The following is a 15,910-nucleotide window of genomic DNA, read 5'->3' on the forward strand; positions in this document are numbered from 1 at the left end:
TGTAATTGGGAATAAGACACGCACCTGTGCAATGATGCTATGCCGCCATGCACTCACACCAGGCATACTAGGCGGATGAGGTAACAGTGGTATATTACAGGTTTCCTTATACACATTTTCATGCAATCTATTTATTATTCCCATTTTTAGCCTTAAGTCCCCCATACGAGATACGGTCACTGGACGTGGGGTTTTCATAGGTTTTTTGAACCGACAGGCGGGATTTCATGTCCTACCATCCACTAGGGTGTGGTGGGAGAATAAAACAGTGCGCCGAGCCATGCGAGGGGACGCGGTGCACTTTTATAGTGTCCATATTGACTGTCAACATTCGGGATAACATTTTTGAAAAACCCCATGTCGACCTAGCCCATGTCAACATAATGCATGTGTCGACCTAACCCCATATCGACATTCAGTGGTCGACCCAATGCATTTCGGCCTTAGTGATGTCGATCCTATGACCCATTCCCAGTAATGGCTAACCATGACACGCCAGCTGTTGAACGACACATTCCAGTTTTAGCATGGTCAAATGGTAAAACCATAGCAGTGCATGCTGGGATGTGTAGTACAACAGCTGGAGTGTCATGGTAAGCCACCACTGTCCTAGGGCAATTCCCCTGCAATGTGGGCTCATTTCCTGCAATTGCAGCGATCAATCGCAGGAAAACAGGCTAAACTGCAGGCGAATGACAGGAGGGCCGATGTGATGCACGGTCCATTGCACATTGCACCGGAGCCTGTGAGTCACACCGGCTGGGGAAGCAATCTGCATGACTGCTATGGGGACCTTTAGCTCTTATAAGCTAGGGGCCCAACTTGCCCTGTACAGCGGATGCTTATCTCTAGGTAGCGCAGTTTCTATCGATTAATCAAATAAATGAGCAGTTTGGAGGCAACGCTAGCAGATAATCCAGAGAAATAACAATGTACCAGATACTGAGCCCAGGAGGCAGAACAGCGAAAATCTTTTTAAAGTTGACTAAGTGAGAATTCTAGGGCTGTCTGAACGCACCGAGCAATCCCTCCCCGAGGGCTAAACACAGAAGCGCGGAACGTTGCTGGGGCTTTATTACACTGTCCATGCTCGGAATGAGGTTATTAGTGAATTATTGTCCTCGGTGGACGACAATACCAGGATGTGCCCGCATAAGGTTACACTTTGGGTAAATGAAATTACCAGGTAGGTGCCCATTTCTCACCCATTACACAGCGGTGCAAAGGCTCAGAAATGATCTTAACCGTTTCACAACCCTACAAAAATCCTATTGGTAACAGGAAGGTTCTCAGTTTACTGCTAGATCTTCCCCTGGGTGTCAATGGAACCGAATGGGTCATTCAGTCAATGTTCCGGGAACCAAGCGCTCACACAATGCCGGATATTTGGGGGTTCATATAGTCTCCCCTGCCAGGGAATTACCTTTCCTCTCATCGATGGTGCAAACATTAGTGGTCTGGGTTTATGTCCCTACTTTATATTAATCATCCATAAACTAATTATGCCACAACTACTGCGTAAAGGAGTACTCACCTCTTACATTGCTCCACACAACAGATGTGTCCTTATACTACACCGCATGGCTCATGGTGTATTGTGGCCAGGCATCACAATAACCGCTTCCCGATACTGCGCTCAGTAATGTGGCATTGTCTGTGTGCGCCTGATTCTGTACACGGCTGCTGCATTGTAGCAGATTGTATACAGGCTCAGTCCTCTGTAGATATACAGGTGTCCCATGTGACATGATCACACCAGAGCAATCTCGTGACAATGTGTCAATGTGATTACGATGCACTATCCGGGAGGGGAATAGATGCACGCCCCCCCCCCTCCCTGCTGTGGTGGCAGACTTCCAGAATACAACGTAAGGCAGCAATAAACCATGTGATCATCAACTGATCATTGTATATGATCGATATTTATAACGTACATATACAACTACTAAGACAATACTTTTCCACCAATGAAACATTAAATGACGTATCCTACTCACCACGCCACCCTTGTCGCCATCCATAAACTGGACAATCTGACAGGAGGATTTGTCCCATAGGAATATGTGGCCGCAGTCGCTGCCGCTCACCACAAACTCACTCTTCGGCCCGTAGAAGTTCACTCCTTTCACTGAAATACAAATGGTGTCGGTCAGATGCAATCAGACCCCGGGCAGTAACGCTTCCATCATCTGAGCGGCAGAGAAGGATCCACACCGGAGACACGGACTGGCCAGGACACCGGGAGCAAGAGGGGAATCTGGTCAAGTGCACAACAAACGAAGCTGCACAATTACTGCAAGTTTCCCAATTGTACATAGTCTCCAGCCCACCCATCCTTAGGAGTCTCTAATAAGGGGACACAGTTATTCAAACCTATTCCTACATATCCTGTGTGTGATGGAGGGCATACGGCATATGGTTCTGGGAAAATAAGGATTAAGGTTCCAACACCTGAGGTTCCAAAATGTGCTCTTTATGGGAACAATATCGTTGTACTTCACTGGTTTAAAAACAATTCAAAGCACATTTTTGAATTTGTTTTTCAAAGCAAGGTTGCGATGAGCCTGAAGGTTGTTATGAGCCCCGATTCTCCCTCCCCCCCCCCACACACCGTGCTGGAAAATCGGGGCTCATCACAACCTTCAGAGGGGGGCAACAAAAGGTCTGTGCCACCTGTGGCTTTTGCTTGACCTATGCACCTAAATCAAAGCCCGCTAGCTCTTCTATACAGAACAGTCTGTGGTTCGATAAGGACTATGGAACTACATGTCCCAGCATTCAATGCAGGAAGGTGTGCTGGAACCTGTGGTGCCGGGCAGTTGCTTATGGCTGTTTGTCTACAAAGCCTGCAAAGGAGTTAAAGACGGGAACGTTACGTATTAGCATATAACAGCATAACGAAAGAATCACATAGCTGGAAATATTTAATGAGCTCTCACAGACTTCCAGACACACAGCCCTAATGAGAATGCAGATTGGCAGCAGCAAGAGAACAAGACACACAAACACTCACAAAAGGAATTAACTCCTCTGAAGTGTAGTGCCTGCTCTTATCAGTGGCTGCAGCCTGACCCCTGGCAGAGGAACAGAGGAAGGCTTGACCTAGTACAGTGATGGCTAACCTTGACATGCCAGCTGTTGTTGAACTACACATCCTGGCATGGCATGCTGGGATGTGTAGTTCAACAACAGCTGGCGTTTCAAGGTTAGCGATCACTGACCTAGTAACTGGGCGGAGGGTATGGGATCCCTCATGCCTGGGAGCGGTGAACGGTCTGGCTGAGTAAATTCACCCTGCCAGGGGAAGCAGAAAGAGGGAACGAAGATATTCCTCCTCTACTTCCCCCCACTGGTAAGGGGAGGGGAGAAACACTGGGCCCAGTAGGTGGCTCTCTTGACGGGGTTTGTAGCCACTAAAGGATGAGAGAGAGCGAAAAGCCCGGTCTAGTATCCATTCCCAAAGAGCAGGGAAACGCTGGGACTGAGTAGATTGCTCCCATTCCAGAGGTTTGTAGCTTGCTCTTCCAAGGGGGCCGCAACCCTCAAGGGAGTCAATGAAAAGGCCATTGGAGTATCCACTCCCAGGCCAGGGGTTGGAAAACACCCTAGGTAGGAGCAGAGAAACACTTGGTCGGATGCCGATTGGCCGGCTGCTTAGAGCTCGAGGTGTAGCGCACCTCTGGGGAAACTCACTGGTGTCTGTGCACTAGCACTATTATTTTATTTATTTACAGCGCCTTATATAGCGCAGCAGATTCCGTTACAGCGCCTTATATAGCGCAGCAGATTCCGTTACAGCGCCTTATATAGCGCAGCAGATTCCGTTACAGCGCCTTATACAGCGCAGCAGATTCCGTTACAGCGCCTTATATAGCGCAGCAGATTCAGTTACAGCGCCTTATATAGCGCAGCAGATTCCGTTACAGCGCCTTATATAGCGCAGCAGATTCCGTTACAGCGCCTTATATAGCGCAGCAGATTCCGTTACAGCGCCTTATATAGCGCAGCAGCTTCCGTTACAGCGCCTTATATAGCGCAGCAGCTTCCGTTACAGTGTCTTATATAGCGCAGCAGATTCCGTACAGTGACTTATATAGCGCAGCAGATTCCGTTACAGCGTCTTATATAGCGCAGCAGATTCCGTTACAGCGTCTTATATAGCACAGCAGATTCCGTTACAGCGTCTTATATAGCGCAGCAGATTCCGTTACAGCGTCTTATATAGCACAGCAGATTCCGTTACAGCGTCTTATATAGCGCAGCAGATTCCGTTACAGTGTCTAATATAGCGCAGCAGATTCCATTACGCTTTACAATAGTAGACAGTGATAAAACAAACTGGGTAACAACAGACAGACTTGGAGGTAGGAGGGCCCTGCTGCAAGCTATGAACTTTCCCTTTAAGCTAGCACAGCATGCCCTTGCCCTGGGCCTTTTGGCTGGGGCAGGAGACAATTTTTCAAACCCCTAACCTGGCCTTCTGGCTGGGGTCCCTTTATTTATTTATTTTTCATGTTTTTCAGTTACTTTAGTCACGTTATTGGGCTGTCTGTAAGACCTTATGGGCTACCCGCTCTCCATGTGCCAAAGCTCTCTCTGCGGGCCTGAGGGTGACCCCGAGCCGCAAGGTGGAGGGAAGCCTACTGAGGGTCTCACCAAGCTTCAGTGAGGAGGACCCACTCGCCCTATTTTCCCCTCTTGAGCCTTTTGGTTGAGAGGGGTCAGGGGAGTAATTGGGTCCTTTCTTCTTTGGGAGAGGGTCCATATGTGCGTACGCCCCTATACATGATTTAGGTCACTGCACTGGGTGGAGCAGCGCATCGGATAGAAAAAAAAAAAAAAATAGGATATATGAGGCAGCAAAAGTGCTGCAAACATCGGCTGTAGACTATGGCAGGGGAAGGGTTAACGTGACACCTACAATGGTCTGCAGAGCATGGAATGGGAACTATAGAAACGGCACCACAGTGCCTCCTGCTGGAAAAACGGCTCAATGCACTGGAAACTTTAAACCAGGAGAAATGTGTATTTTATCCAGTCGGTGCATACTGCACACATAATCACACCTGGATGAGACAGTCATGCAAAGGGGAACGCTAATGATCACATACACCAGTGCCTACACACATCCAGCAGCTGGTTCTGAACACATTAATTACAACTGTAGGTACTTGTGTATTATCACGGCGCCCAAGTTTCTTACGTACGGCACCGTAGGAAAATCGCATCGCATGGGCCATTGTAACGGCCGTGCGATGCGATTTTCCTATGTAATTTATTCACTGCTCTCTTAGCCCCTGGGAAATCGCATTGCACCGCATTGCATTGCATTGCACCTGTACACGAGCCCGAAGCGTGGCGAGTGTAGCGAGGGGATGCGGATTACTTTACATGTATTCCGCGTCCACTCGCCACGCTTCAGGCTCGCCACACTATATGAAATAAACTCCACTCCAACGTGGATAGTGGGGGTATGAAAAGGTCGGAGGACACGGTCCACTGCGCTCACCACGCTTCGGGGTGGCGTGGATAGTGTGGGGGGGGGGGGGGGGGGGGGAGGTGCCTAAAACCTCATTGTATGTCATTATTGCATACCTAATGGCATTATACACCCTATACAATATAAATAAAAGAGCACTGAATAAATTGCATAGGAAAATCGCATCGGCACTTACAATGGCACACGAGATGCGAAGCGCTGTGATATTCCTACGCAGAATAGCCCAGTAAGCACATAGCTTAGTGGGCGCCGTGATAATACACAAGTACCCAACTGTATTTAGCACACAAACAGGATACCGCCCTTACCTGTGGCGTTATTTCTATGCCCTTTATATCGCTTGACGTACTCCGCTCCGTCGCTGTGGGAGGAATTGAACAAGTAGATATCTTCATCATTGTAGCTGGCTAGGAGCTCTGAGAGAATAGAGAGACATCGTTCATTAAAGAGACAGACTTGAGACTCATCATAACTAAATAGCAGCAGTCTAGATTCCGCCTAGCAGAACCGAATTAGTATTGTGGAGCAAATATTGGATACTGCACTGTAAGTATATGGCTACCATGATGGCACACACAGCGGCGATATTTGTTGCGGACAAAGGAGGGGAAACGAAATGCGTCAGATTCATTTATCTGCATCGCTGTCCACACTTAGGTTGGCAGATGCAGGTTCCTGCCCCTTAAAAATGCAATTTAGTTGCAGTAAATGGCACGGGTACGATGCCGTTACTGTGGGCGATATTCCTGCAACTCACCTCAGGAAATCTATGGCTAATTGAATAACCCTGCCCACTTTCCCAGAGCTATTCAATAAGCCGTGTTTAAAATTCTCCTCAAATTTTTAGCGGGTTTGATCTGTATCACATGTGAATGGGAAACGGTTTTCAAAAGATGTGAGAGAAGCTGCTGCTGTCTGGGATTGGTACTTTCCATTGTAGGTCAGATCTACAGTGGACTATGGATGCCAGGCATTCTGAAGGGGGCAAAGCATTCACCCATTCATCCTCTTCCAGTCAGTAACGTCTGTAAGCGTGCTGGTTAGGAGTCTAATCAGACCTCTCGAGCTACTGGCACTGGACATTTGTGGGTCTGTACTGGACCAGGTTGACTACAAACAGTGTATACTGGGTAGGTAGCGCTGCAGTATATATAATTATAACTCTTTCAAATACCCATATTTTCCCAGTTTGAGCTAAACAGCCACAATAAAGTTACCAAGTCCACCTGTTTTTGCCGCGGTTATGGGCACGTAGGTGCGTACTTCTGTAAACCAGCTGCAGTGACACAGGGCAGACCTTCAGGACAAAAATCACCATGCACCCAAAGTGTGGACACAAGCAATAACTGTAGGCATCCCAATCTGGCAGTGTATATATTACCATCTTATTGGCTGTGTGGTCCTCTGACTGAGAACACATTGATAATGAAACCTGCTCTGGTCTTCTGTATATCAGTTACCCTATGGGGTATCTATATTAGAGGTCTAGTCAGTAAGCACTGGAGAGTGGCGTGCTAAAGTAGTACTCGCCCTGCTGAGAGACAAAAACACCACAGCAATTCTACATTGCTCCATTGAAAAAACACCTGAACTGAAAAGAAGGTGGCCTCAGGATCCCTATCAATCCCTACTACCAAAGCAATGAACCTTCACGCTGGAACGTCCGACATGTCAGTGCTAGTGTGTGAACTGGGCTGCCGCATGCAATACATAAAGACCGGTGTCCTGCGTAGGGACCCCAGTAGGCAGAGGCACCAGTAAGGACCCTGTATCTCAGCTTGGAGATGACATAGGTCCTCCGAAAAACGCAGCATTTTCAGAGCTTGATGAATTTATGTCACCATATTTAGCATCGGGGCACTGGGTCACATCAGGACTAAAAGGTAAGTAATGAATGACACAGATACTTCATTTCTAAAAAGGTCAAGATGTTATTGGTCACCTTCTTTTGTAAAAATGAATAGACCCAGTTATTGCCCCTGGTCAGGTAGAGAAACCTGCAGGGAAGAAATATCTGCATGGTGCAGTCAGGGTTAAAGCATTGCTCCCAGTAACAGAGGATGCTTCACGCAGGGTGACACATTTACCAGCAGATGAACAGTATTTGCATGGCAATTGGCATTCAGCGTGAATTACCCAGAGATCAACTCTCAGACAGCGTGCACAGAAAAGGGCTTGTTTTGCTAAAGAACCCACGACACCCGTTCTGCTGTGTGTATGTCACAGATTGCAAGCAGAGGAACAGGAGAGAGGCCAAACAGGAGCAGTATTTGCAATGAGGGGGGGGACCAGTTTTTTTTTTAGAAAAACAGGAATATTAAAAAGATTATTCGTCTGCTTGTATTTTGTCTTAGGTTTTAAGGAGCATTGTTCTCCAAGCAGCAGAGTATAACTGATGCTTATAAGTGTAGCAGAGACCTGCATTATATTGTACAGGAGGTGGGTGTCTTCTAGCATCAGTGTGCTGGGATACCTGATGACCTCCCAACAGTCGGGATCCCCACGAACAGGCGCTATTCTCCCTCATGGGGGTCCATGACCCCATAAAGCAGGGCTGGGCAACACCAGCCCTCCAGATGTTAATGAACTACACATCCCAGCATGCCTTGCATCAGTTTCACCATGCCAACGTAGCAAAACTAATGCAAAGCATCCTGGGATGTGTAGTTCATTAACATCTGGAGGGCCGGTGTTGCCCAGCCCTGCCATAGAAGGAGAATAGAACGTCTAGCGATCCCACATGGGGCTTCGATGCACTCACCCCCTGTCGGAGTACTGACAGTCTGGATACTGAACATTTGGATACCGACCTTCAGGCCACCGCTATACACCACACCAAGGCCCTTATTTTGGTTCACTCGCAAATTCCTTCTCAAATGGACAAAACCATGTGCACTGCAGGTGGGGCAGATGTAACATGTGCAGACAGAGTTAGATTTGGGTGGGGTTTTACTTTAAAGTGAGATCTATATTTCTGTGTAAAAATAAAGCAGCCAGTATTTACCCTGCACAGAAACAAAAGAACTCACCCAAACCCAAAGTTACATCTGCCCCCCTGCAGTGCACATGGTTTTGTCCATTTGAGAAGGAATTTGCGAGTGAACCAAAATAAGGGCCCCAGTGTGCTGGCCTATCCTCTCTCACTGTGCATCACAGTGCAATCACTGTACAGACATGCAGCTAATACATCTATGTGCTGGTTGTGAGCATTTGCAGGTAGGAGGAACAAGAACAATGTGAAAAAGTTGGTAGGGATTTAGAAAATTCTCCATTGGAGGTGTATACAATACTACTTCGCTCTACAAACCTATAACGGGGCGTATGATATGCACTAACCTGTTCCGTCGTGACTGTATACAAGGCATGTGATATTTGCCTTTGCCTCACTCGTTACCTGGAACACAAGACATGGATCAGCTGCATGTAGCGAGAGAACACAGGTTATGCAGACCATCCAACATGGCCCCTTCCACCAGGTACACAATGCTCCGCTCCCTGGGCTTCCCACGCACACACCCTCCAACATATCCCCTTCCACCAGGTACACAATGCTCCGCTCCCTGGGCTTCCCACGCACACACCCTCCAACATGTCCCCTTCCACCAGGTACACAATGCTCTGCTCCTGGGCTTCCCGTGCACACACCCTCCAACATGTCCCTTCCACCAGGTACACAATGCTCCGCTCCCTGGGCTTCCCATGCACACACCCTCCAACATGTCCCTTCCACCAGGTACACAATGCTCCGCTCCTGGGCTTCCCATGCACACACCCTCCAACATGTCCCCTTCCACCAGGTACACAATGCTCCGCTCCTGGGCTTCCCAAGCACACACCCTCCAACATGTCCCCTTCCACCAGGTACACAATGCTCCGCTCCTGGGCTTCCCATGCACACACCCTCCAACATGTCCCCTTCCACCAGGTACACAATGCTCCGCTCCCTGGGCTTCCCAAGCACACACCATCCAACATGTCCCCTTCCACCAGGTACACAATGCTCCGCTCCTGGGCTTCCCAAGCACACACCCTCCAACATGTCCCCTTCCACCAGGTACACAATGCTCCGCTCCCTGGGCTTCCCACGCACACACCCTCCAACATGTCCCCTTCCACCAGGTACACAATGCTCCGCTCCTGGGCTTCCTGCGCACACACCCTCCAACATGTCCCCTTCCACCAGGTACACAATGCTCCGCTCCCTGGGCTTCCCACGCACACACCCTCCAACATGTCCCTTCCACCAGGTACACAATGCTCCGCTCCCTGGGCTTCCCATGCACACACCCTCCAACATGTCCCCTTCCACCAGGTACACAATGCTCCACTCCTGGGCTTCCCACGCACACACCCTCCAACATGTCCCCTTCCACCAGGTACACAATGCTCCGCTCCTGGGCTTCCCAAGCACACACCATCCAACATGTCCCCTTCCACCAGGTACACAATGCTCCGCTCCTGGGCTTCCCAAGCACACACCATCCAACATGTCCCCTTCCACCGTGTACAGATAACTAGCTCTACAAGGGTAACAGCGATCATAAGAGGGAAGTCAAGGAGCATACCATTGTGTACTTGGTGGGAAGGGGTCTTGTTGGATGGTGTTTGGGTCTCACATGGTAGTATCTGGACCTTCTGATGTATGTAGACTGGCCGGAGGTACACAGTCCCATATATAAAGAATACAGCCACTTAATGCTGGGTTACAGTGACCAACCATCACACCGTGCGGAGTAAAGCTACAGAGATAACTACTACAGCATTAAGGAGCAGACACATTCATTCCAACAACTGCAGAACCCCCATCTGGACTCACCAAATGATGAGGGCAGAACTTTTTCAGGACGCCGTTATTTTCATTCTCATTAATTTTCCGCTGGTCGTAGATCCTAGGAAAGGAGAAGCTGTTAGAGTAGAAACCAGGAATCTATGATCTGTGGGACCTGTGGTTTAGCACACATCTATCTTCAACCGTGTCCACATGCTCTTCAGGCCTATGGCATAGCACCTGAAACTTGACGAAGTAACTGGTACTTACAGTACGTTACTAAAGAGGTGACACACCTATAGGAAACAGACACACACACGTATGTATGTACCTGACAAACTGGTCTCGTCCTCCCACAGCAAACTGGTAAGTGTTGGCTGGATTAACGTAGATGGTGTACAATCCGATCTTCTTCTCCTTCTCCTTTGTGACCACTAGGCGCCTTTATATGGGAGCAAGACCCTTATTAGAACAAGACCTTTGGATGCGGCAAGGTACACACTGGGGGTGGGGGGGATCTCTACTCACGAGGCCGGCCGGTCTTGCCGTAGGTCGATGGTGAAGACAACAGCATCCTCGCCGGCAGACAAGAAAGTGCATGGGGAGTCTGGTTCTAGGGCGAGCTGAGAGAGGCAAAGGAAACGAGCTATGAACCAGGACGTGGTCTCTAGTATCCAAACACCTAACTAACTGGGGTGTACACAGTAACGTTCAGTCCAGTACAGGAGAACGCCACCTTACATCCTGCTTCACCTGGTGCCACCCCAGGAGCTGGATCACGTGCATCTACATCTAAGGAAGATCCCCCTATTTATGGTCATTAGTCCACAGGACCCGACCTAGTGTCAGCTGGAAACACTACGGGATCCTTATTATATTAGGTAGCATTGGTAACTTGGCAGGGCACCTTGTAGCATTAGATCGTGATCACCGCATTATAGGCTGGCATACAATAACCAACAGATAATCTATAGAGACAGTAATTAAATGAATCCGTTGGTGCCAATACAGGAACAGCTGATCGGTCTCTGGTAATCACACCTGGGGGTTCCCGTGCTGCGCTACCCTCGTCTCCTGGGAGGGAGTTACATGGTGGGGAGAGGACCACAGTGGACCATAAGGTCCTTCGGAGACCCCGGCAGACCAGGAGGTGCAGTACATGAAGGCTATGTAGAAGCCCTTCATTATACAAAGTCACATTCTTACGTGGAATAGATAAGCGCCTCGACACAACACCCAACCACACACCTTGTGGGAAGCTCCTTTGTGCTGCGCCACCCTCTTTGTGTTCTTGCAGCACTGAGTGGCTGAGAGCTCTGCAACGCGCACCTGCCCATCTCGGGCACACATGGCCAGCGTGGAGTCGCCACTATTCGGCAGGAATTTTGCCTGGAAAAAAAAAAAAGGAACAAAGTTATTACATCAAATCTTACATTTGAGAGAGCCCGCACCTGTCACCAATTATTCCGGCCACTCAAAACTGAGCAAGCAACCTCAGGAAAAGGCAACCTCAGAAATGGCTTCCTACAGTGTAGTGGCAGCTGATCATGGAGTTAGATAGAGATACATTGTGCGAATCAGCTTTGCCTCTGCTTCCTGCATCAGTCTGACCGATGCTGCAGATCCAAACTCTGTATGGCCAAAATATCCTACTTCTTCTGCCATGGAACGCTCAGTACAGAGGCTTCACTGATCCAACTCCAGATCAGACTATTAATACAATCCTAGTGGAGACCTGGTAGAAGATTTTGCATCCAATCTATGCCTACACACCTGTACAATTCTACCGCAGAACTCCAATCTGCAGCTGCTAAAACAGTCTATAGAAAGGTCTCACTCTTCAACATAGAGCAGTGGTGCCAAACCCTGGTCCTCAAGTAACCCCAACTTTACAGGTTTTCCAGGTCTCCACACAGAAGAATCGCAAGTAAAATAATTACCTCCACCTGTGGATCTTTTAAAATGTGCCAGTGAGTAACAAGTGCACCTGTCAGGTGACCTGGGAAACAGGTCTGTGAGTATTGAGTACACCTGTGCACCTGCTGGGTCACCTGGGAAATGGGTCAGTAATGAGTGCACCTGTTGGGTGACTTGGAAAACGTGCAAAAAAAAAAAAAGGAAGAGGTGATACTGTAGGAGCCAGACAAATAAAAATAAGGGCTGTGCGCTTTGCCAGGGGTTGCCTGCTGGAAGCCGTACAGTCCCCCTCTCGTACAGCATCTGGAAGCAGTGGCACTGGTGGGGCTCAATGGTGCCCCAGACTAGCGGAGGTGTGGCTGCGGGGCCGGGGGAAAGACCATACATCCTGATGGGGGACTTTTGGCAGTGGGTGGAAGGGGCTAAGCTCCTGTATGAGAAGTAGGTAGCTGCTGGTCTGATAGGAGGGGGGAGACGGGGGTCGGGCCCCGCAGACTGCACTGCCACTGGTCTCATAGGAGGGGGGGGGCGGAGGGGACCGCAGTCTGCACTGCCACTGGTCTCACAGGAGGGGGGGGTGGAGGGGACCGCAGTCTGCACTGCCACTGGTCTCACAGGAGGGGGGGGAGCACCGCAGGCCGCTCTGGTTTGATAAGAGTAGGGTTTGGGGGTTGGGCACCACGCTGACGTTAGTGTGACGGGAGGGGGAGGGGGGTCTGGCACTCCAGGCCGTGCTAGTCTGACAGGATGGGGAAACGGGGATCGGGCACCGCTGCCACTGATCTGACCAGATTCTGCTTCCTCCGTGGCTTGCAAAAAAAATCTGGTCACCAGGAAGCAGAATCTGGTTTTTTTTTTCGAGCCCTGCGCTAAAAGGTAAGCAATGTAATCTGGGGTCACCCATGCTGCAAATAGAACACAATCCAGGAGGACAACCCCAGTCTGTGAGTAATGAGTACACCTGTGCTCCTCACTGGTGAGCTGTCCGTGGTTCTGACAAGGCCTCATAAAACCCAATTACATTTTAAATTAATCTTAAGAATTTCATATAATCTTTTGTGCTACAAGTATCATTGTAACTGTGATTTCTTCTGTATAAAATTGGTTTAGTAGAAGTATCTGTAAACCATATACAAGTCCCACATCAATTTCTGCTGAGTTGATACAGAGCAAATGGTGTCTACATAAAGCATAGGTCTGGGGTAGCCAACCCTAGTCCTCGAGAGCTACCAACAGTGCATGTTTTGCAGGTCTCCTCACAGAATCACAAGTGAGCTAATTAGCTAAATCTGTGTATCTTTTAAAATGTGTCAGTGATTAATGAGTGCAGCAGCTAGGTTGTCTGTAAAATGTGCACTGTTGGTAGCTCTCGAGGGCTAGGGTTGGCTACCACTGGCATAGGTTCTCACACCCATACACAGTATAAGATTATCTGGCTGGTTGGAATGAAAAGCTGGATATTTCTTGGGAACAAATTACAATCAACCAATTGCTCTCAAAAGTTGGAAAATGGACAAAAGCAGTCACCTGCATAAATAGATTTAACCAATTTGTCTGAATTACCATTTTTGCCTGTTTTCCAAAATGGTAAATTTTCATTTGCTTCCAAAAATTTCCAGATTTTCATTCCAACCAGCCAGATTGGAAAGATAATCTTATAGTGTGTATGGGCCATGTAGTCCTCAGAACCACGGACAGCTCACCAGTCAGGAGCACAGGTGTACTCATTACTCACAGAGCCAGAGGTGGAGATAGTTATTAGTTATCTCACTTGTGAATCTGTGAGGAGGTCTGGAAAACATGAGCTGTTTGGGGTCCTGAGGACATAGTATTAGAACATATACTTTACTACAAGTTTAGAGTTTGCCAGGAGAATATTTACAGTTATATTGTGCTGCAACGATAAATCTCATTTATGTGTGATGCATGCCCATTAATATACCAGCGATATCACCTATGTGTATAACAATTGTCCCCATCTGAGCTGAGCTGTGGTGCACGTGATACATATGCAGGTCTAAAAATGAGATAACAGAAATGGCAATAGGCCTCCATTTTCATTACGTAGTACATCCAATGCAATATCGATATTCGTGGACTATAACATTTATCAGATCCTTGTTAGCATGGATCTATTAGCAATGCCTGGTTTAGGAGTACAGATTAAGCCATCTCTTGGAGCCTGCCCGTTGAAGGAGAGAGAGTGAATAGCAGAAGAGGGGACAGCAAGAGCGCGCACTACCGGCATACGCAGCCCACACTGAGAACAGGATTTAACACCAGTTCAAGGATACAGAAGCAAAGGGGGCGTATGATTGGTCCATTCGCCTTCTCTCTCAGAAATACACCAGCCTCCCAACGTATACCCATCTCCAACCCAACATCTCCAGATACGTAATTATGGGTGTAGCTGCTGGTTAATAAAAATCCATTTGACAGAGTGAGGTAATAACGTTTAGGTCTATACCTGAAATACGTTGCTTTTGTGGCCACTTTCAAACTCTAAAACGGGTTTCCGCTTCACCCAGTCCCAAACCACCACCTTGAGGTCATCGCTGCCACTTGCCAGCCAGGTGCCCCGCTGGTTAAAGTGCAGAGTGTTGACGCATCCAATGTGACTGTCCAAGCCGTGCAAGAGGCGGAAGCGTTGTACGAATCCTCGCGCCCCACAGGCGTCGTATATAAAGCGATCGCTGCCGCCAATCTCCCGCTGCCTGAGGGCCCGTAAAGCCCGCCAGCGGGGCTGAGGAAGAGGGGTTTTCTCAGAGGCCATCCAGTCTTCTAGGGCTTTCTCATCATCGGAAGAGTCCTGGTCGTGATTGGCCCGCTTTCGTTGGCCTCTTTTACGGAGTCGATCTTCCTCCTCCTCATCATCATCGTCATCATCCTCAGAATTGGAGTGGTCATTTCCCTGATTCTCATCGTTGATAGAATAGTGACCTGTATCATCCATACTGTCAGAGTCTTTATCCTCCGCAGAGCTCTCCGAGCAACTGTCTCGACTCTCAGCTCTGTTTGTACCGGTGTCATCGCCGGTGAGGCTCAAGCTGGCGTCAGAAGCCTCCACCTCAATGCCGGAGGAATTCTCCTTCCCTTCTTCTGCACCTGACATGTCCTCGGGGCTGCTGGAGAAACTACCTGTGAGGGGAAACATACGGGTTAAGAATGATCCACAATATAAAGAAATATAGGATAGTCAAGCAATCATCACTTCAATGGCTTCCATTATTTACACATACTAGTGTCCATTACAGCACCCTGCACCTTTCATAACCTGTGCAGTTCCTCTTTCCTGCCTGGGGAGTTGCTGTCTGCTGTGGTGCTTCGAGCACAGTGATGTCTGTAAGTCAGCACTGAGATACAAAACAGAAACAGAAAAGAGAAAGAGAAAGAGAGAGACACACCCCAGGTCGGAAAGAGAAACTGCATCAGTTTTGAAAGGTGCAGGGTGCTAGAATGAACTCCATATTTTGCACTTAAGGCCTGATCTGATTCAGAGCTAGCAAACAGGTCAGGCCCAATCCGTCGCCCTGCAGAACGGACCGTCCGTCGCACCCCCACATACACACCACACAACACACACACACACACACACATATCCCCTCATTAGCATTAGACCTCATTTGGTCTGCTCCGAGCCGGTCTAAATAGCCCCTATATTGACCTGTGGTGTCCTTCCTCCTGTTCTCCAAGCTCATCACTATTCTGGTTTATTCGGCTAGGCT

The 15,910-nt window shown here is 48.6% G+C and overlaps 1 protein-coding gene across 2 annotated transcripts in view; it reads right to left on the minus strand.

Annotated features, from left to right (window-relative positions):
• DCAF8 (DDB1 and CUL4 associated factor 8) overlaps positions 1 to 15,910 on the minus strand; it is a 31,189-nt gene that overhangs the window by 10,868 nt on the left and 4,411 nt on the right. For both annotated transcript variants that reach the window (XM_083166490.1, XM_083166489.1), the window contains exons 4-11: positions 14,653 to 15,323; positions 11,517 to 11,657; positions 10,797 to 10,891; positions 10,600 to 10,710; positions 10,317 to 10,389; positions 8,837 to 8,894; positions 5,809 to 5,916; positions 1,998 to 2,128 (exon numbers count right to left, since the gene is read on the minus strand). In XM_083166490.1, the coding sequence (XP_083022616.1) occupies positions 1,998 to 2,128; positions 5,809 to 5,916; positions 8,837 to 8,894; positions 10,317 to 10,389; positions 10,600 to 10,710; positions 10,797 to 10,891; positions 11,517 to 11,657; positions 14,653 to 15,323 (1,388 nt within the window). The remainder of the gene's footprint in view (positions 1 to 1,997; positions 2,129 to 5,808; positions 5,917 to 8,836; positions 8,895 to 10,316; positions 10,390 to 10,599; positions 10,711 to 10,796; positions 10,892 to 11,516; positions 11,658 to 14,652; positions 15,324 to 15,910) is intronic.

Source organism: Crinia signifera, chromosome 12 (assembly GCF_055691185.1).
Source record: "Crinia signifera chromosome 12, ASM5569118v1, whole genome shotgun sequence".
Classification (NCBI taxonomy): domain Eukaryota; kingdom Metazoa; phylum Chordata; class Amphibia; order Anura; family Myobatrachidae; genus Crinia; species Crinia signifera.